General features: G+C 39.8%; 1 protein-coding gene across 1 annotated transcript in view; it reads right to left on the reverse strand.

The window, feature by feature from the left end:
• Positions 1-27242, reverse strand: part of GFRA1 (GDNF family receptor alpha 1) — a 133844-nt gene that overhangs the window by 44051 nt on the left and 62551 nt on the right. Inside the window, exon 4 of the mRNA XM_014872548.2 lies at positions 6416-6755. Coding sequence (XP_014728034.1) covers positions 6416-6755 — 340 coding nt within the window. The remainder of the gene's footprint in view (positions 1-6415; positions 6756-27242) is intronic.

Below are 27242 nucleotides of genomic sequence, written 5' to 3' on the forward strand. Positions count from 1 at the left end.
AAGGATCACATTTAGATACAAAATGCCCCAAGTTTTTAGAGCTGAAATGTAGTGGCCACAAGTGCCTCACCCAGCTCACTGAGTCACTTTCCTAGAAAGAGACTGACATGGAAGCAGGGTATTTAAATTTAATAGCCTATAAAACCTGAATCATTGGCATCCAAGTTTAGTTTGTGGTTGTTGTATGCTCACTGTATTTTCCTACTTTCACTTCTTCAGCCCTGTAGACAGGTAACACAGAATATTCAGTGCCACAGGTTATTTTTAACCTGATCAGCAGAGGATCTACCTGGCTGCAGGGATGCTGCCTGGAGAGTTTGAGCTTGCCTGACAAGGGAACTCAGCATGAAATACTGTCTAGTTACTGCTTCTTGGAGCATGAACTCTTCACTGGTACAGCACAAAGCCAAGGGAAAGTCGGGTGCACGACTAAAGCTGAGCCATTTTTCTAATTACAGCATCCTTGTGTCTCTCCTGCTTTCAGAGTAATGTCAATCACCAGCAGGCTTTTAATCTTCAAGCCCCTCCTAAACTGAGCAGAGAAAGTATAAATGAGGGCCAGCCAAGCAGATCTGGGCACTGCAGAATGAGATCCATCCACACTTCAAAAAGGACAAAGCAGTCTTGTTTTGCTGGATGTTTGGATTTTTTTGATTCCAAAGGGATTTATGCATATCTTATAAGGAGGAACTGCTTGATTCATTTTCACTTTTCTTCAGATGGAAGAAATTTAAAATTACCTTTGTTTCTGAGGGGGAGGGGAGAGCAATATTATGTCTATTTACTCTGGTAACAGAAGACATCAAAGTAATGAATCATGTAAAGGACTGAAAGGGAAGAAAATAATATAATATTGCAGTATTTTCTATCTTTACTTTGCCTTTCTTGAAAGGTTTTTGCTTATTTTGCAGAGACAGCATTAATATTTTTTTCCAGGCTAGCAGTTCCCCACACACATATTCCACTACACCATCATGTTTCCTCTGCAGAGTACACTAGCTTCTTTCCCACCTCCCCTCAGACCTCATTTTTTGAATTTTCTGAACTGTCACCATGCCTATTAGTTCATTAAAATGAATGAATACCTGTTTTGTCTTTTTTTTCCACCTAAATAAATAAACCTCTAGCAATACAGATATGTATGCATACATTTACATGCTTGCATATACATACACGTATAAAAATCACTCTTCAAATTCAGGCTACGTGAGGTGAGCTTGTGGGCACGGGCTAAAAAGTAGACTGACAGTTTTTTCTGCCCCATTTGGTATTCTGGAGATATTCTGGAGACATGGGAGCTCTCCTGAGTGCAGGTGCAGAGAGCTCAGGCTCACCCTACTACACTGCAAGCATCCCACACCTACTGCAGGGTGAGTCAGGCAAGGCTCTGCACCCACTCCTGACTCAGTCTCCAAACACACAATGCAGGCACACCCTGCACCTCTCTAGAAACCAGGAGTGTCCTTTTCTTAATGTCCTTAACAGCATTATAAAAGCTACACCCTCGTCCTGGTTTTGCATGACCACCAAGCCAAGGAGCTGCCAGAGTGCTCCAAGTGCCAAACTGATAAAAATGCCCCGGAGGGACTCAAACCCAGCTCTGTTATCCAGAACTGTGGAATGCTACTGTGTCCTTCATGAAAATACCCACCAAATGCCTTTTTAACATGCAAAACTAGAGTCAGGCTGAGAGTGAGCTCTCAGGCTTTTATGTGACCGACTGAATTGCCACCAATATCAGTACAAGGCTCAGAAAGGGAGGCAGCACCTCTGTTTTCCCTCTCATTTGCTGAATTACAGATGATCACTGGACCGTGGCAGGATATTGAGGGAGGAAAAGCACAACATGCAGAGAAGCAGGTGAGGAGGCACCATAAGTGGCTGTAATAGAATTCAAACGTGTCAGAGAGTCGGTGAAAGTCAGATAATTGCAGGAAGATCTGGAAAGAGGAGATGAAAGGAGACTAAGTGAGGGGAAGAGGTGGGAGGGGGAAAAAAAAAGGTAAGGGAAAAAAGTGAGAAAAATGAAAGAGAAGCATGAGGAATAGAAAATGTGAAGAAAAGGGCAAATTTATTTTTCCCCTCTTTCAACTCCTCCCGCACATCCCTCCAGGGCACTGCTCCCTGTTAATTCTGTAAGTGAGCATTGCTCCCTCCTAGAAGGAGATGGTGAGCTCCCCCCATCCTGGAGCAGGACACGAAGCATTGCCTGCACGTTTTTAACCTCCCCACAGACTAGTCTCTTGCAGTCAGCAGTGCCTTTTGCTGCAGGAACCATCCACAACACTCACACAGAGAAGCCACTTTTACCAACAGGTTCCAGGTGTGAAGCACCTGCAGATTTTCATGTCTTACAGAAAAGGAGCACAGACACAGTGACTCCCTTTCTAAGGTAAATTATCATTAAGTGTGTTCAGCAGAATACCATGAAGGAAAATTATTTCCTTGGCAAGTTTCTGATGTTTTCAGGAAATGCAGCAAGCAGCTGAGCTCCTGTTCTAACATTTCCAGTGGATAAATTCTTCTCTGCACTGACAGCAATGTTTGCTTATCTTCAGAGTGTTCTGATACCTGCAGAAGCAGACATCCTTACACAGAGCTGAATGAGTGCTTGCAACTAAATTAAGATTGGATAGGACAGGTGACCAAAAACTGGTCAAGAGGTAAGAACACAGCAATGAAAGCACATTTATAAAGATTTGGCTCTCTGAACACACAGTGCTGAAAACATTTTTCACTGTATTTTCAAGGAGATGACCCATGTACTGGAACCTAATTGGATATTTCATTATTATCCTTCCACTATCCCACAAGAAGAAGTTATTTAAATATGTTAAGCATATTTCTGTACTTTTTTTCAGTGGTCAAACAGCTTCAGATTGCAATATGTACCTTTTGCAGAACTAAAGGCAAAAAATTAAGACAACTGTCTTCTGAAATTAGTTCAGAACTACTTTCTGGCAATTTGAGCTTCAAAAATGAACCTCAGTGATCTGACCAGTCATTTTCAGTCTAATTATTGTGAAGGACAAGAAACATGCTCCTACCAGTTTCTTTTATTAGCAAAAAAATGCTGCCCTTCTTTTCTGATCTTTGCAGCACATGAGTGGATTGACAGCATTATTTCAATAAATGATGTGTCTGTACCATTATCATTCTGGTCAGTGTCTTCCGAACATATCCAGGAAAAAAACCCCAAGTATGCAAATTCAAGACACAGATTATTAAAAAGACCAAACTAATGACTCACACTTTCATTACTCAAGCAAAACAGTATTTGCAGTACTGTCAAATGTGATAGTGGCAAATATGAAGCACCCTGCCCTGCATTTACAGCAGGATGATATTCTTAAAACATGCCAGTCAACTTTCTGAAGATTAATTGTTAGCTGAAGTGATCAGATCACGAAGTTCTTTAGAGGTTTGTGCTATTCCAGGACATCACGGGTGGAAGTTTTCGATGGAACACTGACTTTTCTTAGAAGATTTGTTTATGCTCACAACAGAAAGGAACTCTAATAGCTTCTTCCTGTTTTGTTTTTTTTTTTTTTTCACTGAGTATTGACAGACATGCGTGAGAGCTGCAGTTCTTTCAAAGCTGGATATGGACAGGGACACAAGCAGAGGCAGCAGATAAATAATAATAAAGGTAAACCATTCAGCATTCCAATGAAGTTGGAAATTAGGACTGTTTACATAAGTCAGAACTTATTTGCATTTCCTGACATTTCAGGTCGCTTTATCCCTCGATTGAGAATTTCTTACATAACAGATAGATTAATGAATTGAATCAAAAAATAGTAAAAAAGGAAAGCATTCTGCCATGTCTGTTAGTGGTACCTCTAGTTTGGCCAGATTGCTTCCCCTGCTCTTAACTCTGCTTCAAGAAGAGATCTAGTGATATATACACCAGGATAAAGCTTTTTTAAAGAGTGTTCAAAACTGAATATTTAAATACTTTACACAGGCCCAGCTGATATTTTACACAGAATACAGGCAGATCTTGCATTTCTGAGCAAGCGGCATTCATAAACCATTTTATGAACATATTTTCAGAAAAACCTTTAGAACTTGTATACCCCTTGTCTAAACTAGCATTATGAAAAGGCTTTAATAGGTGTAACAGGCATGCAAATAACAGTTTCTAAATTACCTGGTTTCACAGTAGGCAGACCATATTTTCAAATTATTCTGCCATTTAGATACTCTTTCTGACTTCAAAATGAAATAGAAGTTATCAGAATTACACACCTACTGACAACTCTTTTTAATTATTCTAAACATATCTGGAATGACTACGAGGACTGAGTGCCAGTAGTTACAACAGCAAGGAGATCTCCCATTTCTTTCCTGCCCTGCCCAGGTCCCTGTTTTCCTGCAGGACTAGGGGAACAGATCTCACAAATTTCCTTTAATTGCATAAGTCACAGAGACAAAATGTTTTTCACTGTCTGATAGGGTGGGGTAGCTGTGGTGCCAATTCCTCCTGTCTGTGACAGCAGTGAGGGAAGGTATTAAACCAGCAGCAGTTTAGAGAGCCCAGGGGGTTGTGACACCAATGTGAGGTGACTCTCAGCAACACACCAAGCTTGCTTTACCTCCACAGGACCCAAGTGCTGCCCACACTGAGGCTGCCCCAGACCCTGCAGGTGTTTGCCCACCCATTGCCTTGTACCACATCCTCACACCCAGGTCTCACTGAGCCTTGGAAGAGCCAAAACTTTTTAATTTTGACACTCTAAAGCAAAAGAAGCCGCTGTTCATTTACAAATAAATCCGTTTTCATCTCAGTGCTGGCTGCAACTTCAAGCAGAGATTTTACCAAGCTTCCCCCTGCAACACTGCAATGGAGAAAGCACAACACCAGACTCACAAAGTTAAATTAAACAAAATGCCATTAACAAATTAACTGCTGAGACTACATTAGATCAAAGCTGACAAAGAAAAATACAGTCATGAGGAAGCAATGGCATTTATTTAACAAGTTAATTCCAGAATACAACCTGAATAACAGGGAGAAGTCTCTCTTTAAAATCCCCTCTCCCAATTTCACTGGCACTGTAACATACTGACAATTTGACAGAAAACACAGTAATGATACTGTAACTCTACTAATAACTCAGTACATGTGCACAGGGAAGGCAATACATGGAAGCAAGAATACTAATGGAACAACATGGAAATAGAAAACAGATTGTTCCCAGGCTACAGCTTTCATAAACTGCAACAGCATCAGCAATCAAGGTGCTGAATGCAAGTCAGACTGCTCTGATTTAAATCTGCTCCTGTTGTGGCCAGCAGGAAATCTGTGTCTCTATATTTCCCCAAAGCCACGGAGGGCAGGGCATTGCTCACCTCCTCACCTCTGAACAACACTCAGGCACAGCTGAAGTGCTACCACAAAAACCTTAGGACCAGCAGTGGAAATCTCATAAACAAACTTAAAAGTAAGTATTTTACCAGGCATAAGTAAGTACTTATTAAGATTTAGATCGTATCTTCAGTGTCCTTGACATTTTACAATAGTGTTTATCTCCCTTGTTTGCTAATTCACAGAATTGGATAATCTACAAGAAATTTACACATTAGAAACAAGCAGGATTCTTGGGCACGACTTCATAAATATGACATTAGCACAACGATGCTCTAATATAAATACACACAATGCTGAGTAGGAGCAAAGCATTTCCTGAGGGCAAAGCCCTGTTTGCCACTCAATAAGTTCTGTGTGACAACCTGCAGGGACCCCACGAGGAGAAAGGACCCAGCTTGTCCCATGGAGCAGGGTCTGCACCGCCAGAACTCAGGGAAAGAGGCTGGGAATTAGGTCAGTGAATCAATGACCCCCAGCTGCATCAGCCCAGCACTCTTCTCAGGGGAGAGGAGATGAAACAATTTCAAGGCTAAGCCAGCTCTATGAAGATAGTCTACAATGTGGACTCCTTTTTTCCCAAAGAATTGAAAACACATGACTGTGCATTGTGACTATTTATAAAGCCCAACATGAAGTTTGTATTCCCAATTATGAGTATTCACATGTACAATGAAAATGAATCCCATTATAATGAAAAATTCTATTTTTACCTGGTCATTAATGGGACATAAAAATCAGACTGAGACATCATTTCATAGAGACACACAATGTTTCCAACAAAAATCTGTAAAAATTAAACTGAGGGTTTAAAGACTCCTCCATAACGTGAAGGAGTAGCTGAGAAGTTTTGGAGAAGGCACACACTGTAAGCAAATGAGGGCTTTTGTTACTCTGTTAAGGATGTCAGAGACATTTGCTTTTTTCCCTGACTCATCCTTTTCCTTAGTGGGTATTCTGACCCTTAGTCCTGGCAAATCCATCAGCACCAAAAAGTTCTCCGTGGTCCCTCATTAATCACTCCCCTGCCGTGTGCTATCTTACCTGCAGATGTAATTCTTCTTGCAGGACTCTTGTAAATTCAGGCAGTTTGGTTTCTCCCTGTCCTCATATGAACACACAGGAACAATAGTCTGCCGCCTCCTTTCTGTACAGGCTACGTCTCGACAGGAGCAGAAGAGCATCCCGTAGCTGTGCTTTGGGGGGACCTTGTCAAAAAATAGCCGGAGGGCTTTATGACACTTCCGCTTGTTACAGATTTCATTAGACGTGCTGCTGGTGCAGGGGGTTATGTAAGCAGATCTGAACCTCTTGCAGGTATCATTTAGGTTACAAGCTTTGGCTGCATCCAAGCAATTGTTCCCCTTTGAAAGTACTGGCTCCACTAGAAAAAACAACACAACAGCAGTGAGAAACGCGTCACATTTACACTTTGCGCTTTGAGGTTATTTCACTGTTAACGAGATCCTGAATACACAGATTTGTTACATACAAAGTTTTCAGTGCCAGAAACTGGGATTATCCCCTCTGTTTCTCGGTTTAACGAGTGGACAAGAGCATGGGCATGCGGTGGGGGCAGAGTGCTGGTGAACCAGTGGCACTCTGGGCAGGCTGTACTTCATCTTCTTCACAGCAGACTTACAGGGTGACTACTGGCTAACACTCGGGCTCACTAAACAGCTCTTAAAACCCCTAATAAATTGGAAAGCGTATGTCTGGCATAAGAACACAGTGAGAACATGAGCTTACAACTCTGGTTTTGTAAAGCTTTGACGTTTCCCATCTTTTCCCCTTGAACAAGTTAAATGACATGCCGTGTAAACTCCAGGTGACAACATTTAAAAATAATATGTGTACTGTGCAGAAAGTAAAATAGACATGCCCATTACTACATTTTTTGAGGTCTGAGGACAGCCCACCCAGATTGGAAGGAAATCAGGTGCAGACTCAGAACTGGGAGCTCTCTAAGGCCACCCACAAGTTCCATGCTTAGGCAAAACACTGTTATAAAATCTACAGATGCCACCTGACCCCTGGAAAATTTATGAACTTTAGAAGCTTTGAAGAAGCTGACATAAAATTAAAGAGTGACTGTGAAAAAAACATTTTAAAAGAAGGATGTCCCTTTCTCACACGCACACACATTTCAAGAAATTATAGGGAAAATTAAACTCAGATATAAGTTAAGGCTATAATTACACATTTAATTTCTCAATACATTATCCATATATTAAAACCCAGTAGATGCTTTGCTTGAGAACTAAGGCAACTGGCATTAGATGGCAAAATTCAATTAAGAATAATTGTAATGCTGCTTTGGATATTAGGAGTGCCAACATCACAGATCCAAGAAAATGCATTAATTTCCCACTGCTACAGAACTTGCAAGCTGAACAAAACATTTTGCAAATATCTAAAATCGGCTGCAACCTCTTGAGGGGGTCTGGCCAAAGATAAAACATTTTAAACGATCCAAAGCTCTAAGTTACTCTTACAAAAAGCTTTTTATTTTTTTTTTCCCTAGATCTTTTACCTTTACCCAGAAACTCAGTCCAAGGTCCTTCTACAACTCACTGCCACTCATCTCCATTCTCCTAACTACTCTGCCTCCTGTTCCCAGATCACTACATCAACCTTTTCTCTTTTTCCACAGCAGGAAAACACGAAGCAGCTTGGCTGAGATGCTGCACTGAGGTTCTGCATTTGTTGGAACACACTGTGCCCAAGATGTGCCTTGGCTGCTCACACACACTTCCCATTATTCAAACAGATCACCTGCAACTGTCCCATGCATCTTACCTACCCAAAAATAACACAAAGCTAAGGAGCATTAGATTTGTATTTCACTTTAGCAGTGTGCTGTATCTATCTTCAGTGTGTTTGTACATTTAACCTTTGTAATTTAACAATCACACTCCTTCCCGAGTCCTTCCCAATCTCAGCTACTTGCACAATAAAATGGCAACTTTTTGCATCTTATCTTCATAAATTATAAAATTGTAAACATGCAACATTTGACTATAAATTTAGAGCCCAGCATTTCTTATAATAGCAACCTACAACAGATTATGCAACACCAGATGCAGAAGAGATGAGATGCCCAAAATACAACCCTCTCATAAAATTGTAACATTTTTATATAAAATGTTGTACTACATTAGCATACAACTATAATATTAACTATGAACTCTCAAAGTTTTTTTTATGCACTATATAGAATTATATGTTTAGTACAAATATAATTACTATGTAATCTGCAGGGCATATAATTATGCAATATATGAATAGTATATGCTAATTACTATGTGATTGCAGAGTAATTACATGGTTATTTGTGCCTGGGAGTCAACTGCTGAATTCCACTCTTTAAAACAAAATTCTGTGAAACAGCTCCGAATGGGGTATTGCAATATGAACAGACTTCAGCTTACTGTATTGATACAGGCTGCTACAGAATTAAAAAGCATTGTGAATACAAGCACCTCAAAAATCAAAAGGGACAGGTTAATCAATCTTTTTTAAAAGGCAGAACATAAGCCAAGTCACTGAAAGTGCAAACAGCAGTGAAAGTTATCTTGGGGGAAAGTTGAATTAGGTGCAAAGTGTTCACAAACGATAGTTATGCATATTCATACCTGTCATTCAATTTATATCTGTCCAACACTCACATTCCTCTACACATCAACTCTGAATACAGACTGGTCTTGGGGGGTTTTGTTTTTTAAACCAGTCCTGCCTGTAACATGCCCCTTGCCTTTTCTGTTTTGACACATGTCTCCAGCTATTGTTTCTGGCATACTTGAAGTTACATTATACAAATAACTTTTAGCTCTTAAAACCAAGACTAAATGTAGAAGAGGTGCATCAACTGCATCTGAATTAAACCAGACTGTCTAAACCAACTCTTCTCATTAATAGCAGCTTCTCTTTAACTTTTAAATCATCTTTTAATGCAAAATTGACAATCTGCAACACATTTAGTGCTTTATTTTTATTGCAAAAGTGCAGAATTATTCCTAAGTCCTGTGGTAACTACGAATAGTTAACAATACTGGGAGTGTTCCTGAGGATTACTTATGCAGCAGTCATTTATAAGGTCAAAATTTCACCCAGCTTCTGTTCCACAAAGCTTAAATTATTAAGACAGGCAGGAGTTTGGCTCTTACCAGGTACTGACTACTTTAAAAGCAAATGGATCTTATCCAGAGCTACTTTTCATGCCAGAATCCTTTGGGAAAGGTTTGTGTCAGGAAATCCTCTTTCAGTTTTCCCCTCTCTTGGGGCATTAGGATATGGATTGGGGGCAGTCAGGGTAGGAGCCTGGGACAAGTAAAGATTTCTTTGTGCAACCATTTCCCAATCCAGAGCTTCCTCTCTCCCAAACCCACTTTGCCTGGGCCCATTCTGGAAATCTGTGCCAAACCACACAGCCCTCTACTCTTGCCAAATCCCCACAGAACCTGTGGGAAGGCACTTCCAGGAGCTGTTAAGTGGAGCCTCATGGCTGTGAGAGAAGCTGGGTCCTGTCTGCAGCACGGGGCCCAGGAGAGCTGAGCTGGAACCACCAGGATGCTGCTGCCTCCCAGCAGGAGCTGCTGGACCCCAGGAACCTGGGGAATTTGAGCTTTCTGTGCTATCAGGCACTGACCTCCTGGACAACACTCCTTTTGACCTGAGGCTTTGGAGAAGGCTTCTAAATATGAGTGATGAAGTTAAAACCACGAGTGTGTAGTGAAATAGAAGTGTGTGCTTTCACATGGTGAAGGGTTTTAAATCTGAGGTTTTTATAGTATAGTAGTAGGTATGGGACAACATGGAGGTATTTGGGCATTGTCTCAAGTGTTCATCTTCCTTCTTCTTCCTTCTTCTTCAATGAGTTTCAATAGTTTCTGGTTGGTCAGTCAGTGTGACACTAAGGGTCATGGGAATCTAGTTATTGTGTCAAAAGTATAAATAATATAGGTGTTGATTCTCTATTGGACTGTTTAGCTTTAAAGAGACCTTGTAGCAGCTGCATCTTTCACCATTTTTCCTCGCTTCTAGCAGGTAGCAAAAGTGCTGTCGAATGCTCTGTACTTTCTGATAAGATTTAAAAAACAACCAAGCCCAAACAGGAGAAGAACTGTTTCCATCATGTTTTTGTTAATCCTGGCTCTGAGTGAAGGCAGACGAGACTGAGACAAACCACTAATTAAGTGGTGCAAAACACCCACACCACTGTTACAGGAGCCTCCATCCAGCAGCTGGGATGTTGTCCTGATGAGGTGCAGGCAGAGCCAGGCAGAGCCAGGCAGAGCCAGGAGCTGTGCCTTGATGGGAAAGCAGAAGCTTTGGGATGCCCAAACCCACCCTCCCACCGGGCAGCTGCTGCACACCACACACACACAAACTCTGGGCCAGGACCACTGGGCACTGACACTGACTTGCCTTTACCTGCACCCCCAGCTCTTCTACTGCACAGGTAACACGTGTGGCACGTTTGCTGACCAATTTTACTGATGAAAAGCAGTCCTTGTATTACAGTGCAACGACTTTGATGTTTGTTACCTCCTGCATCCCTCCATCCTGGCCCAACATTGCTACAGCCACAGCAGTCCTGGACTCAATCTCCCACGGACCACAGAAAGAAGACAGCCAAAAGCTCCTGTCTTTTATCCAGAGGTGCTCCTAAAGTCTTAATGGGGCTTCCTCTACCCTGTTTGATCTTCCTCATGCTTCACCCACTTTCACAGGCTCTCCACCTTAATTTTCATTTTCCTTGCACCTCCCTTTCTATTTCATTTCTGTACCTACTACATCTCCTCAACTCTTGTTAACCCATCCCATGGTACTCCAAAAATAATTCTCAGTGGGTACTGGGAGCTTCTTATTTGTGCTCCCACTAGACAGAAAGAGCACAAGGAATATTAGTTGTTCTATAAAATTCTTATTAAGCAGCAAAATGGATATTTAGTTTTCAATTTTCTTACAGCATATAAAAAGCAATTTACTGAGGTTGTCATTAAAATTACCATTACTATTTGCAAGTAATTAGCATTAGTAGGTTTTCTAGTGGATATAGTGAAGGGAATGCTGTAAAGAGAGCAATAAATGTTAATGTGATGGAAGGCAAAATTACAAAGTGATAGAGGTGACCACATGGTTACAGGCCTACTCCAACACAGGTGCAGAATATGGCATATAGGAACCAAAAACTGACCAAAACTAAGAAGACAGCCATGATCCCACTTAAACAAAACTAATGCTGTGGGGTTTTCCAAAGTACTTCTGCTTTGTAAGAAGAGCAATTTGAAAAATAAGGAAAGTACAGCACTGTCATCTGCATTTTAATGGATTAAAATAAACTACTGTTTTCCTGGACAAATTATTTCTAATCCCAAATGGCAGAGAAAAAAATGAGCCATCCTCAAAAAAATCCTGAGACTGATAGTGTTATTCTGATGTTCCACTTCTCTTCTGCTCAGCATTTACAGAACAGCTGGCCTATTTCAAATCTTTTCCAAATCTTAATAAGCAGGCGACTTAGTTTTTAAATTAAAACTGATATATTATCAGCTATGACCAGGATTTTCAGACTACTACCACATACAACAACATGCATGTTGAAATTACAGTTGATGGCATCAGGTGACAAAGATGAGACTGATGCCTGTGAAACAACCAAAGCTACAGCAACAAAAAGATCTAAACAAACAAAACTGCCTAAAAGGAGACTTCAGCTTCCTAAGACCAAAGCTGTAACATTTTAAATTCTTGGTTAGTCATTAACTCTTTGATCACATAAATTGCTTAGGTCTCTAAAATTCTTTTTCGAATACCCCTATAAATTTACTTGAGGAGGTAAACACTGTCTCCTGTCCAAGCCATTTAGAGATTGGGAACAATCACATTGCTTAGCATGAACCAACAAGCATGATTTGGAAGTGTTCATCTACCATGTTATGTTTGGAAGAATTGAGTTACTGTTAAGCACGAGTGCTATGTCTGAAATCTTTCCCAACACACCCTGGCCTTTGTTTTTATGAGACTCTGCTGGTGAATCATCAGCCAGGACCTTGCAGACTCTGGTTCAATGCCTTCTGTGACATGAGAGACTCACAAACACTGTTCCCATTTCCCAGAAGGGCTCTCAAACCCTCTCACCGAGAAGTGTTCTCAACGAGGAAATGGTGCATATTGCAAACAAAGAGGGAGCAAGATGCTTCAGCCAGAATGAGAGCTCTCCCTGGGAGGCAGAGTGCTGGGTCCCGGCCCACCCAGGAAAGAGTTACTTCTCTTGCAAGAGTAATGACTGGAAACCTTCCCTGAAGAAGACTCTGTAAGCCTGCCAGAGGCATGATCCCACTTGTACTCCCTACTTCTAATCCGTCCCAAAAACACATAACCCTTTCTGTACCACATCTCCTTCCCTTCCTTCCAGACCAAGGTACTGCCAAACCCTCCCTGGTTTTCTGAAATCCCGCAGAGATGAACAGAGTAAAGATATCCTCCTTCCTGAAGGACTGTTCTGATCACTGCCTTAGTGACTGAAGCACCACGACCCCTTCTGCTGGTGCCCATTAAAAAACTGGCTATCTATTCCCAGGAGCACACACTGACTGCTGCATGGGCAGATGCACCTGCCCAAGGCTGGGAGTCTGGCTCCTCAGCTCCAAACTCTTCTAACAAAGCTGTTTCTGTATTTCCAGACACCTTTCACTAGACCAGGTTGCTCAAACTTCATCCAGCCTGGCCTTGAACATTTCCAGGGATGAGCCATCCACCATCTGTTCCAGTGCCTCAGCACCCTCACAGTAAAGTTTCTTGTTCCTTTTTTTATTTGCTTGTTGTTCAAACTGTTTTCTCTGTATACTTTATTCTCAGCATCTTGCTAAGGATTTTAGATACCACCTCGAAGCAGAGGCTTCTGACTTTCAAGTGGATAGATTTATCTCTTGGTCAGTTCCTGGAAGTTTAATTCTAGTAATGGGGCCACATTCTCTAAATGCTGCATTTTTTATTGCCCAAGTTCACCACTGGATCTGGGCTCTAACACTCGACAGGGCTCTTGTCTATATTTAGGCTTAGATCCTGCTTTAGTTGACCATTACCTGGTGCATTTCACAGACACTGCAAATAAAGGTTGCAGTGAAATTGCAATTGCTATGCTGCATATGTATTGATTAAAAAGGGGGAAAAGTATATCTCACCATTTCCTTTAACACTTTTAACTCTTTACTAGGGAAGAATGAGGAAAAGCTGAGCAGAAAACTCCAAGGTGGCTGAATCCTATGGGCTGGATGAAGGACATCTGCTCAACTTACAGGTTATGTAAGAGGAAATTCTTATAAACCTACAGTGATCTGGTTTAAATTTTAGTTACACAAGGGCACAGAGGCAGAAGAAATTCCCCAGTGTTAACAACACTGTGGCATACACTGCTGAAATTCTGTCTTCACTCACATATATCCTGATCTATCACCTTTCATTTCTGTTACAAATCTAATGACAGGTTATGCCAGGGTCCCTAATTTTCCACATGGCACTGAGGACAGCAGTTGCACATTATATTCATGCCAGCACAGTTAAATCTGTTTTGTTCACTGGAGCTATTCTGAATTTTTAATAATTTAAGTTGAAAATCTGGCTCTTTAAAGCTACTGTTACTTCTGTCCAAAGTATCCCACTTAGGAGGCAGAACTGCATTAATAAAGTCAGAGACTTGCTAAACAAAGAAACTACAGCTGCAAACTGATCCAGTCACTGTTTCTCACATTACTGCGCCAATGATTTCAGTTTTTACCCTAAAGAGTTTTAGGGTGTAAAGATCATTTTAACCTATCTACACTACACTAACACCAGGGATGGATTATGCATGACTGGGGCCATGTACAGCATACAATTTTTTTGTGAGGGATTCAGTCATTCCACACACAATTCCTGCTCTGTACTGAGTGAGAGGCTGGGTTTGTGATGTGGAAGGCTATCACCACAGTTTCAGCTGAGTTCTTCTAATTAATTTCCCCTTAAAAATAAGAGTGCAAACGTGTTACTGCATACGCTCTCGTCTTATGTAGTTCAGTGTTTTATTATCAGCTAAATACTAAGTCAACAGAATTAGGAAAGAACCAGCAGACACGGAAATAGAGAATAAACCTGTGAAAACATTCAAACCTACACACTTGCCATGAGAAGTGATTTACTGCACGCAAGTTCTCAAGACACAGTGAGGGACTGTTTTGCCAAAGTCATGCCAATTTACAGGGCAACTTTCAGCATTTCTTTTTATTACTACAGAATTGAATTCACAACTTGTTTCCTCTTTTCCTCAGACTTGATTAATTACCATGTTAACATAACTACTATTCTCCTGCTTATAATGGGCTCCCTTTAAAGTGCTGCCCCAGCAAAATAAACCAGGAGAAAGCTTCTAGCTCTTTGCTCTAGCACTGCAGTCCTTTCTAATTTCACTATTTTTCAAATTTATGTTCCATTCCAATAAAGCTTGTGTGAATATTACAGCAAATCAGATAATACAAGGTTATGACCCTTGTAATTGATCCTTCAAGGTTCTTTTTTCCTTTTTTTTCCAGTTGACGTGGTAAAAATCACATTTAGCTGTGCTTGTTGACACTTGAGAATTCACTTTGTTGGTCGTATACACTGTTTCAGAGAGATCACATTACATAATGGTGTATTTCTAGTGCTTCATCTCTTCTATACCTACAAGCCCATTAAGCTGTAAGCAAACCTCCCGTGGGGCTGTAAGACTGCAAGTATCAAGGGGGCAATGCTCCCATCCTGTTCAGAGGGAGCAGGCTGGAGTAGTGCATTATGTGAGGACATAGGGTTAAAACATTAGCTACTACTTCAATAATTTCAAATAAATAAAAGCAGCTTAAAATAAAAAGTTAAAATTCCATTTGTAGACAAATACACATTTAAGTGAACACGGACCATGTATCCCAGCACCAGGAATCAGTTTTCTGGAGCAATGGTTTCTGTATCACATGACCACTGGAAAAAAGTGATTAATTGGACTGTCTCAGTAAATGCGATCATTACACTTTTAATTAACCTTTTCAACCTCTTACACCTTTTCATTTTGTTATGCATTAGATTTTTACAGTTTTCCAGTTATTATGCTTGACTACACTTAAAACAATGTGGAGTTCTGTTAGAAAGATAAGAAAAACAATTGAAACAACTCTTACTGTTCTTAATAGGAAAACACCACTGATACTGTCATCATCGAGTAGTTATAAATCAGGTGGAGGACAGACATTCTGAACTCTGTGGCTACGTTCCCACCTAATTTTTGTTTTGGCAGCACACTGTTATTTAATGGCTCTGGCTACCAGGAAACTAGCTTTTGAAAATTCTTTCTCAACCTAGTTATAATTACTCCATATAAATCATACAATGATCAATTATAATAATCTTAGCTTCATCCATTATTTAAACTTAGCGTTTGAATCTACACAGCAGGAGTGCAGGAAATTCCAAAGTCCCTTCTCTGCTCGCTCACAACTGCTTTATTCCTGAAGCCAAGCCAGCTACAGAAAAGAAGGGGCCAGAAATGCTCTTGTCTATGACATCCAAACCTGAAATAACCACAGATTTCAGACAAGCAATGGTTTCTGGCGTGGCTTTTGGCTTGGCTTTTTTTAACCACACTGTCTTACAGTTGGTGAAACTAAATTCAACGTGAAATTTTGCTTTCTTTACGTTGGTGGACCAGAATCAGAGGAGTTCTGTAATTGCATACACCGACAGCACAAAATATTATTTCTTTAAAATGGCCTAGGTCTTCCTCACATAGATGCATACAGGCACATTTGTATATACACTTATGTAGGAACTAGAATGTTTCAGTACTATCTGGCTCCATGTGTCACTTCACAAGAGCTTGAGAAAAAAAAAATACAAGTGTTTTTTACTAATTTAAGGCTGATCCTAAGATACTTGAGCTCAGTGTGATATGAACACTAAGTCTGATGGAAGGAGGAAAAAAACTTAAAAAGAGATTTCATGAAGACTCAAGTAAAACATCCAAACCTTTTTCAGAAAATCTTTAGAACTTTAACTGGATTTTGAAATAGTAACAAGGATTTTTAGAACTATTTAATAAACTGACTATAAGTTTCTGATTATGTAAAATATTTAGATAATTGTTATTACTTTTCTGCATCTTGTCCTAGTACAGTCTCAGCCATAATATTTGTTATCCAATGAAAAGACAGTGTCTGTTTTGAGGTTTAATATTTTTTATTTTCCAACACATATTTTAATGTTTCAACTACACGCCAAGAATTGCTTTGTCAATAGAGCTATATTTTTCTGTGTTTCTCAACTAAGTCTGCCCAAAGCCCTTCAAATTTTGCAGCATTTAGGCTGAAGCAGAGATTACAAAGACGGAGACCTTGTTAGGGCAGGAAGAAATTCTAGAAATACAAGTCTTATATGTGATAAAGCAAGTATTCATATCTGATATCAGAATCATAAGGTTTCTCAGTAACTCCACAGCCTCTCTGAACAGCTATCTAGTATTCCAAATGCATCCCATTAAAATTTTTTCATGGTATATTATCTAGCACTTTCTTCAACATAACTCCCCTGTTTTCTTCCTAAATTTACTCCTTTCCTTTTAACAATGCCTTTTTAATTTCTTGAAAACTCTCATCCCATTACTCTACTAGTCTTTTAAGCCAGTCTCTCTCATATTCTTTCTTCACAACCTAAATCACGTTTTCTGCCTATCTAAACATGTGCTATTTGTTCTCATATTTGGGGAAAACAAAAAAACAAAACAAGAGGTTACAAAAAAAAAATCCAAATCATTGACCAAGAGTTTCTGTACAAGTTGTACTCAGGAGATTGCTGCAGACAGACAAAACCTGTTAATTCAAGAGCTGCTGAAGCATAGCTTACTCCTGCCTCAAGCAATACCAGTGTAGGTAGGGATGGTTTACACACATTGACTGCCTGCTGCAGGAGTATATATTAGCTTATCTTTGACAGCAGCTTGCTCCTGATGGCTATAACCTGAAAAAAAAGTCAAAGTATATAAAACCTTAGTAGAAAAATTATCCTGCTTATTCTGTGGTATTACTCTTTCAGAAGGAAACCAAGAGAGGACAGTGGGCTGGAGAAGTGATTGTGAATCCAGTCTGACAAGAGCAGCTGATGGGATAACTCAGGGAACAGTTAAAGCAGAGAAAGGGAAAGATCCTCTCTCCAGAATAACAAGAGGAACGCTCTGCCTTTCCTAGATGGAAGATTCACAGATGTCTCCATGGTCATGACAAAAGTCCACCAGTACAAGTGACAGCTAAAACCACAGTGAAAGCAGCAGTGACAGACACGGAGCAGATGCTCAATTAGTGACAGCAGCAGCAGGGGTGGGGCACAGGGTGCCATCATGGCACTGGACAGAGCAATAGAGACAGAGAACAACAAAACCCACAGCAGCTGGGGAGGCACCAACTCAGCCCCCCTTCCCCTGCTGCCAGTGAAAACCATTCGGGGCAATTATCTGGCCTTTCGACCAAACAATACGAGCCTCATTCCATTAATCCACCACCAGCTGCTCTTCTTTTCTCTATCAGTTGGTCCAATGAAATCCCGTTGAATACAAATAAATTCACCACAATGTGAGGAGGGCAGCAGTGATCACTCCTGTCTGCTCAGCGATTTGGTTATGTGAGCTTCAGTCACTGTGCTGCTGCTGACTCCATGTGAAGTGTCACTGCTGAGCCCCAGTGACCAAGGAGATGTGTGCACTGAGGCAGGTGTACCTAATGGATCAAGGGGAACAAGAGACTTTGGAAATAAGTAACTTCAGTGATGGTGCCCTGGAGAGTTAATAATGATTATGATGGTCCCCATCCTATTGTGTGCCCAGAAGATAAAGCAGTACAAAATGAAGCTGAGGCAGCTGTGTATGATATATGTCACTTACCAACTTACAACTGGGGGTTTGTTAACCCGAGATCATTATTATATTTAATAGACTACACCAACAATTACACCACTGCCTACTTTCTAATCTAAATTACCTGTCACTTTCATTTATGCCATGTACAACATGTGGCAATAGACAAAATCCTTTCTGTTTTGTCTTCAGTATTCTTGGCTTTCCCCTGTTCCCCACAAATCCCTCTCCTGAGCTAGTCTGGTTACCTTTCCTTAGCTCTTATAAATGGCCAGTATCTCTTTTTCTCCAAATGTAAAAATGTGGTTCTTTCTGAAAAAAGGCAAAGAGGAAATAAAAATACTTTGACTTGTTAACTATATCTAACAGCATATCTAGAATATATTGGTTTTTATTTGGCAAACATGTTTGCAAATATGTGAATGCACAGGTACACAGGACAAAAGTAAACACAGTTGGAAGAGAAAAGCAGTTTTATAACAAAATTGATTATTTTGGTGTTCAAATACTTATGTCAAATAAATGTCTTCCTAATTAGCGAGGAGTGAGCCTCACTAAGTAAAATGACAACACTATTTACATTTAAATAGTCTATTTTATTCAGAGTCACTTCACACACATGCACACTGCTGAACTGCAGCCAATTCTGCAGTGGAGAATAACAACTATACAGTACCAGCAGCACTGTCCAAGAGGCTTTGGAGGGGCATGGATAAGAGATGAATCAAGAGTGTATAGTGCTCCTGTAATCAAAATTATAACACTTTTAAAAAAAAAAAATTTTTTTTCAACATTCATACTTCTGACTGATCAGGTAAAAAGTGTTACTGCTGCCAGGAATTCATCTCAAGACTGACATCCCAACTCACATCCTGCTAGGATGCTTGCACAGTATTGACTAAAATGGATGGGTTTGAAATAGTAATTGACTAGTGATGTATGGCTTCCAGATAGGCAAATTATGTTTAACATGTCTCAGTAAGTGAAGAACCCATTTCAAGACAACATTAGTATTAACACTATCGATGTATTAACACATTCCCTTCCTGAGGGTGCAGCCAGTGCAGCTCCCAGGAATGAACAGTGTCCTTCCTCTGGCACTTGGCACTGCCCACTCTATGATGTGGGACATGGAAACTGCACCTCCTGCCCCTCCTTGCATAAACACAGCTCCAGTTCATGGCTGTAGCTCAGACTGAGTCATTGAGGCAGAGGGTGCAGAACCTTTGTATTGCTAATTTCTGCCTGTAAACCTTGATGCTCAGCAAACTGAGCAGAAAACTTTGGTAACCTTCAGCTTCCCAGTCTTGTCCTACTCTTTCTCTTGAAGAATTGATTCAGTGACACTGCTAGGAAAATGCTGAGAGATGGTTGAAGTACTTAGAGTCAGTGCCTCTCACAAACAGGGTGATGAGGAGTTCTTAGCCCTGCTGGAGGGAGGAGAACACCATTCCACATATATTTGCTCTTCGTTTTTATTTACTCATTTCTCCATCCCTATCTAAAACACAAAAGAGGTTGTTTACATACCTGATTAGTGTCAACAGCATTATTTTACTTTTGAATACTAAAAAAATGCTAAATGTTAAAAATGCTTATATCCAGTTAAAAATAGTGCTCATGTTTGAGCCTGAGAGCTAAACTAAACCTTGAAGCTAGTCATGTTCTAATACTGCTGCCATGTGTTAGAGAGACATAAAATGATAGAGCCTCAATCCCAGATAAAGCACTACATATGGAAGCACTGAGGAGAGAACAGAATCTCAAAATTCATTACACACATTTCTCAATCAGCAGCAGCTCCTGCTCTCCAAAGCCCTCCTACCACTGGGAAAACTTTCACACGTCCAACTAAGTGCATGTCCAATACAATAGCACAGTTCCCTCTGTAATTCAAGAGCATAAGAAAGAATGATTAAGAACGCTATTGAAATCAACACCAAAACTTCAAATAAAATGAATCATGATCAGCTGTTGAAACTAGAATGATGCAGAAAAGCGAGATATCCACAATACAGCAGCGCACCAGTAAATAAATAAAGCACAAAAGTCCCACATATTTGACATCTGAAGAACAAAACTATCCATCAATGTCTTGGCACAGATCGATCAAACAGAATGCTGCTGACGAAAATCTAATAGTATGATGGTAATAATGTAGCCATAAAGCCTCTACTCTGTAATTGACTGCTTCCACTTCAAGCTAACATGTCTAAAAGAGTGACTAATGTTCACCTAAAGATTTCACTTGCATTGAATGACAATCAGCTACACCTCGTGCTATTCTCCATAGATTGCTTGTGCTGGGTAATTGCTGAGGGAGAGGAGCCAGAGGGGAAATAGTCTTCTTAACTAAGGAAATTTATGTGAAGAATGGTATGATAATCCCAAAGGAAAATGTAGTTTCCCATCTGATTTTAAAACACAACACAATACTCCAGCCATAGCATTCCTTTCCTAAAGCAGAAGCATCACTGGTGACTTCCTCAACAGGGCAGAGGAGGTTTTATATTTAAAATGATTACTTAAACTTTCAACAAGATACAAAAAATACAATTTTTGCTTCCCCAAATTACAGCCTAAATTCTTTGAATAAAGAACATATTTCTGGGAGGCTACAGATAAGATTGTATGCCTTGGTCAGAATTTCCATTTCACTGAAAGTCAATAAAGTTAATTAGCATTATAAGCCTAACAGAACCATACGCTTCAATGACATGTATTTATAACTTACTTTTGTGATCCTACAGAGCAGACTATTTTTCAAATAATGTGAATTAATACACTGTTTATATAGTTTTAATTCAGGAGTCTAAGATGAACTTAAGCACGTTTTTGTACTTTCCTAAACAAAACCTGAAAAACTAAATAAACAGTTTGGTGGGTTTTTCTAAATTTTTGAGGCCAGAATGAGAAATTTAAATTTCCTTTCTAAGTCTCACTGAAGATAAAAATATATTTATAATTAAAATGTTTGGAACTCTTAATGGACCATGATTGTTACTCAGATTGCTGTCGCCTTTGATATATACTTAAAGGTAATTGGCTAGTCTTAGTGATGTATTTTTAAAGAGCAACCTATTGATTAATAATGTTTCAGTATTAATATAACCACTTTGTGTGGATCAAGAAACATCAATAGCAGAAACCCGTATTTATCCACAAATTAACTGGATATAGATCAGTTGCTTTAAGCAAAATGGGGTGCATTCACTCATTATTTTACAAGAGTAATAAGATAACTGTAAGAGTGAAGATTAAAGCCAAATTTGGGGTTATATTTCAGCTGTACACAACAGATACAGTTCATTTTTTTCCTGCTCTTGCAAAATGAATGAAAAAAGGACATAAAAAAACAGAACTCCCAACTGCAGGAATTGGTGACACTGTAGTTTTGTACTTTTGGGCCTTCAGGTCAAATGCTGAACAAAATGAAATGTGCAGTACTGACAAAGGTGGCTCTTTTTTTTTTTTTTTTTTTTTTTTTTTTTTTTTTTTTAAATCCAGTTAAAAATGGATGAAACCAGTAAATGATCTTATAATTGACCCCTATAACCAGGCCTCTTACAGCCCCACTATCTCACTGTCACCAAACAGGTTCCATAAGGACTCAGATGTTTGCTGATTTATAGAGATATTTGAAAACAATGCTCTAGCCTGTGATGAAGAGCCATCACAGAATTATAAAAAACTGCATCCATTGATTTGCATAGGAAATGGAAGAAAAAGAGAGTGCTGTGCCTTCCTATCACAAACAAGAATAAATAAATTAGGGAATGCCTCAGTGGCAAGTATCTTACCAAGCAGTTCAAAACTTGTGCATTGAAATTTTAGGAAGATCAGACAAATTCAAGCCTGATAGCTGTAATGACTATTCACTTCATCCTACTGTGGCAAGCCAAAGTCCATCCTTTGCAAATCATCTGTCCCAGTCTCCCAGTGGCTGCAACACTACAGCCTCCACAGTATTCCACACAGTGTCTAGTTATCTTTAGAGTGAGATTTCTTTTCTCTAATATCTAACCTAAACACCACATACTACAATTCAGAACAAATGACAATTACCCTGTCACAGAGGATATTACACAGCTTTGACATTTGTTCTTAATGAATCCACCCTGACCCCCTGATCACCTTACCTCCCCTAGATACTTTTAAATCAATTTTTTTTAATACCCTATTCTATCATGCTTCCAAGCACTGTGTTTGGGAACTGGATCATAATTCCCTGAGCTTTTTTTCTGGGTCTGTTTTATTGATGGTGTGTGTGTCTGTATATATATATTTTTTTTTATTTTTTTTTTTAATAAAGTAGGGTCTATGTTAGTTTTCAGCAGCTCCCTTGGGCCTCTTTTTCCTTCCATGAATTCTCAAATTGCTAATGGCTTAGCGACAGCTTCAGTTTATTAAGTACACTAAAAATAATTTAATCAGGCCATAAGAAGGAAAAAACCCTAACATTTCTTGAATATTTTTCTTCCTTTCTATTGAAGACACAGTTTGACTTGAAATTAAAAAGGATTTTTTTTTTAATGCCACATCATGTGATGACATACCACATGTTACAGGTCAAACAGCTTAAAACTACCTTCCTGAATTGCTTGCTGAACTATGTTGAATAGTTTTAGATGGTCTTTTCTCAATATAGAAAGTAGTTCTTATGGTCAAAAATCTGTCTTTTCACCTCCAATATATACAGGTCACTAAGGGAACACAGAGATGAGGCCTAGAGGCATTGGCAAACTGTCTGGCATGGTTTTGCTACTCTGGAGAAAGAAAAAACTTTCACCCCAACCAAGAATTTTTACCAGATTTCTGGTAGCTTTGTCTCACCACGGAGGCCCAGACAAGTAGAATCATAAAGTTGGCCAAAACTTTATTGCTGTTGTTTCCTTTATGAACAAACACATAAATGAAGAGCTTCTCTGTTCATGTTAACAAAACCCTTTTATGGCAAAACCAGGATCTTCAAACGTGCACTCACACCTCCAGAGCTTGAAAGCCCCAAGCTCTGAGCAAAGTGTTCTTACTGGAAAGAGATCCCAAAGCTGCTGTTTTAGGATAATCCAGCCACCTCCAGTGTCCTAATCACCCCCTTAAATGTGTACACCACCACCAGGAGCCATAACACAAAGACCTCTTGAATCTCAAATGCATGAATCTGCTTGTCTTCTTTCCTGTTTTCCTGAGCAGGAAGCTGGAATCTCTCCTTCTCTCTCTCCTGGTCCCCAGAGCTGAGCTGGGGCAGCAGTGGCTGAGGCTCCTGCTGCAGAGACCATGAGGAGCCAAAGAAACACAGCAAATCCAGCTGGAGACAGAACAAGGGGGAGCAGAACAGCACAAATCCCATCCCTCACTGCCCACAGCAAAGAGGGGGCCCGGGTCAGGACCCCCGGGCTACCTGGCCATGGATCCAGCAAGGCAAGGACTTCCAAAACGTGTGTTTAGAGTCAGATCAGCAAGGGGCTTTGTCACAGCATCTGTCCTCAGCAGTGACAGTCTGTAGTGCCTTACAAATAGGGGCTGTTTTGATCTGCTCAGGAAAGCAGTGAAAGCTGGACTAGAAGAGTGATCAGCTCCCCAAAGCCTTACCCCACAGAGCTGTCAGTCAGCCAGAGCCTGGGGAGCTCCAAACCCCCTCTCCTGGCATTTCCCATTCATCTATAAAATCACAGGAAGCCAGTGAAGGGACAGTGCCAGGAGCATCAGCTTCCATTTCTGAAGGGCTCCTGGAAGAAATGTCAGTCTGCTCAGCCTTCATTCCCTGAGCTGTAGGGAGCTGAAAAGACCCAGGGAATACTGCACGAAATGTAATCCATGGCCGTAGGATGAGGGCCACAGCCATTAAATGATCCCCTGGGTGTGAAACTCTGCAAAGCTGGGCTACAAACACACGAGATCTAGTTCCTAAATGAAGCACTTTGTCCATCCCTAATCAGTAATTCTTTTCAAGGCAAATTAATGTAGATTAGAGCTACTAGTATGATAGAATGGCTATTAGAAGAGTTTCCTCCTCTGAGTTTGCAGAAGCTTAAAATAAGCTCAAGACCAGGCTATCCACTCCACACCTGCCATTCCCATTTCACTGCTGGATGGATCCCTCAGGCTTCTGAAGCAGCAGGAGTAGGAATGGAACAGTAAAGGAATCACAATTTATCACAAACAACAATTTACTGCGAATTTGAATACCTTAAAGCTGCAGTGACTGCAGAAACAACACAATGATTTGCTTCAACAAACATACAAGTTGTATAAATATTCCCATTATTATTTGTTTCCAAAGAATAATTCTGAGGTAACTTTTTTCCTTTCTTAAAAAAAATTAGATAATCAACTTCTCTAGTTTGTCTTTATCCAAACAGTTCTCCAGAAGTTTCTCTTCTGAAAGGTTTAATTTGCATGTAAAGCTTGCCACAAAGTAAGTTGTGAAGAAGTAACACGGCACTACAACAAAGTTTGATGTTTTCCTACCTTCTTTTAATCAGTCTCACCTGGTGCTTTACGTTTTGTTCATGTAGTGCTGAATCCCAAGTAACAATGACCAACCCAAATTCCCAACGAGTTAAGCAGATGCATAAGAAGCAATTCAGAAACAAGCAGCAACACTGAGAAAAAAAAGCCATTAAACATGAAGAGAAAGCTTTTACCAGGGCATAGGAATAGGTCAAGTTGTGCAAAAAGGAAATATAAGGAGCACTTTAATGGCCTTAAATGCATCAGTAATTTTACAGCATTTGCTTTTTTTTTCTTTCTTTTTTTTTTTTTTAATAGTGAAAGGATGTACTCAGTACTAAAAGTTTCTATATTTAACTGGAAAAATGAGTGACCACTGTTTACTACTACAAAATCTATGTACCTGGTCCATGACAAAAAAAAAATAAATTAGCATTTACTTCTATTCAACCAGCTAAAAGGCTTTCCTATATTTCAAATACATATTTTTCTGAAATTTCATCCAAGATTCCTCACTGTCATTTCTGAGAAATTACAGCAAATTACTAAGGATCTCTATCCATGGTTGAAAATATTTTTTGTATAACAATGAAGTCATTACTCTTTTTATTCCTGTAAATTCCATGAGAGCAAGAAACAGAAGCACAATAAAAAATCTCTTTCATAACAGTTGATTAGAAAATATGGCCTGCAGAAGTCTAGCTCTCTTTGCACTTTGCACATTAAGAATCCAAATACGTTACCAAAGCTGGGATTTTAACCCCCCACAGCTTTAGCACAAAGAAGCACATTAATAAGATACAATTTAGATTTGCATTTTTTAATAAGCAAGGGGATCAAAGAAAATATGAATGCTGAAGGGATGTTAAATCATGTGCAAATTCAAACATCAAGGTATACTACAGAATGAAGACACATTTGCACTAAAGCAAAAGCGTAGTAAGGCTTTCCAAAAGCTGTGGTGAACCAAATGAACTCTTTTTGAACTGTGTGCAGGCACCCAGTGAGTCCAGGAGAGGAGAAGGTACATTGAAGTTGCATCAAATATTTTGTATATTTGATTCTGAGTATGTTAATGGTTGATGGCAAATGAGCTGGGATGGTGGAGGACCAGCAATGAAAGGATTCATAATTCTAATAATCAGTCTTGTTCTCATTGAAGACTCTGAGCTGTTTCTATGTGAAGATGTTGAGTATTTTAATAGACATGTGCTGTCACTCTCCCTGAGGTGGCCACACTGCTGTGATTTACTGGGTGTAAACATCAGTCTGGGCAGCCCGAGCACCATGGGCTGGCACAAAACTTTGCTGAGGCCATTAAAAATGTCTCTGTCTGCACTTCTTCACACCCCACGAGGAGGCTGAGATACCTCCCAGCCAGCAGAATGCAAACCAGCACCAACATTTCAGCTGTTCCCACACAGCCAGGGCAGCTGACAGGTACATAAAGGGATACAGAGTTGTTGAAAAGGGCACCAAGAAAACAAGGGGGAAACAGCCTTGACAGGCTAATGACAAACATTCTTTTCTGTAAAACTGTTTTACATTTTCTGAAGAATTGAGTTCATAAGCTGAAGCTGCCTCCAGGCGTGACCAGCATTTACTCATCAGATCTCCACAGGCCTCAATGACCTTGGCAGTCTTACAAGGATCATATTTTTACATGGATGAACTATTCCTGAACAATTTCTCCAAACAGGATTTCTATCAGTGTCAGGCACACTTCTCTATTCACTCTATTTCCCTTTCCTTGATTAAACATATCTATAGTGGACATTAAAGAGAATAAAACAAGAGTTCACCAACATGCAGATTCAGTAAAATTAAACCAATCAATCACAGAACTAAACAAGAGTCTGCAGTTATCACACTCCTCACTGCTGCACACTTTGTCCCTCTGCCTGTCCTGGTGATTTACTTTGGAAGTTCATCAGGACAGGGTTTATCTTGCAGTAGGGTTTGTGTACAGCCTGGCAGAATGGAGCCTTGTTCCCAAGCAGCTCTTGAGCATTATGTAATAAACATGATTCATATGTGATCATCTCCATCCCTCTCACAAAGAGTGACAGAAGATAAAACCTTCTAAAGGAATCGCTTCCAACACTTCAATGCCAGCATGCAGCAATGGTCTATGCTTACTTTAATCTTCCAGCCTAGGAGTTTTCCATGAATTTTGAGGGAAAAATGCTTTATGTAAATACTGTATACTATATATACAATGAACTATATTCTCTGCTTGCAATTAGACTCAAAAATTCGGAGTAACTCTGTTGTTCTAAGAGATGTCAAATTCTGTCTCATTTCACAGACTTTTCCTGTCTTCAGAAAAAAACAACACATAACAAGGAATCTAATTTACAGCTCCTTAAGCATCACACAGAAAATGAGGATGGTATTTATTCTTTGTCAGTATAAGCAATGCATAACAGAAATATATTAAATAGAGAAAGAAGTAGTGCCCACAGAGAAGCCTCTACTCAAACACAAACACTGAATTTATAAGCA

Source organism: Sturnus vulgaris, chromosome 8 (genome assembly GCF_052056855.1).
Source record: "Sturnus vulgaris isolate bStuVul1 chromosome 8, bStuVul1.hap1, whole genome shotgun sequence".
Lineage (NCBI taxonomy): Eukaryota > Metazoa > Chordata > Aves > Passeriformes > Sturnidae > Sturnus > Sturnus vulgaris.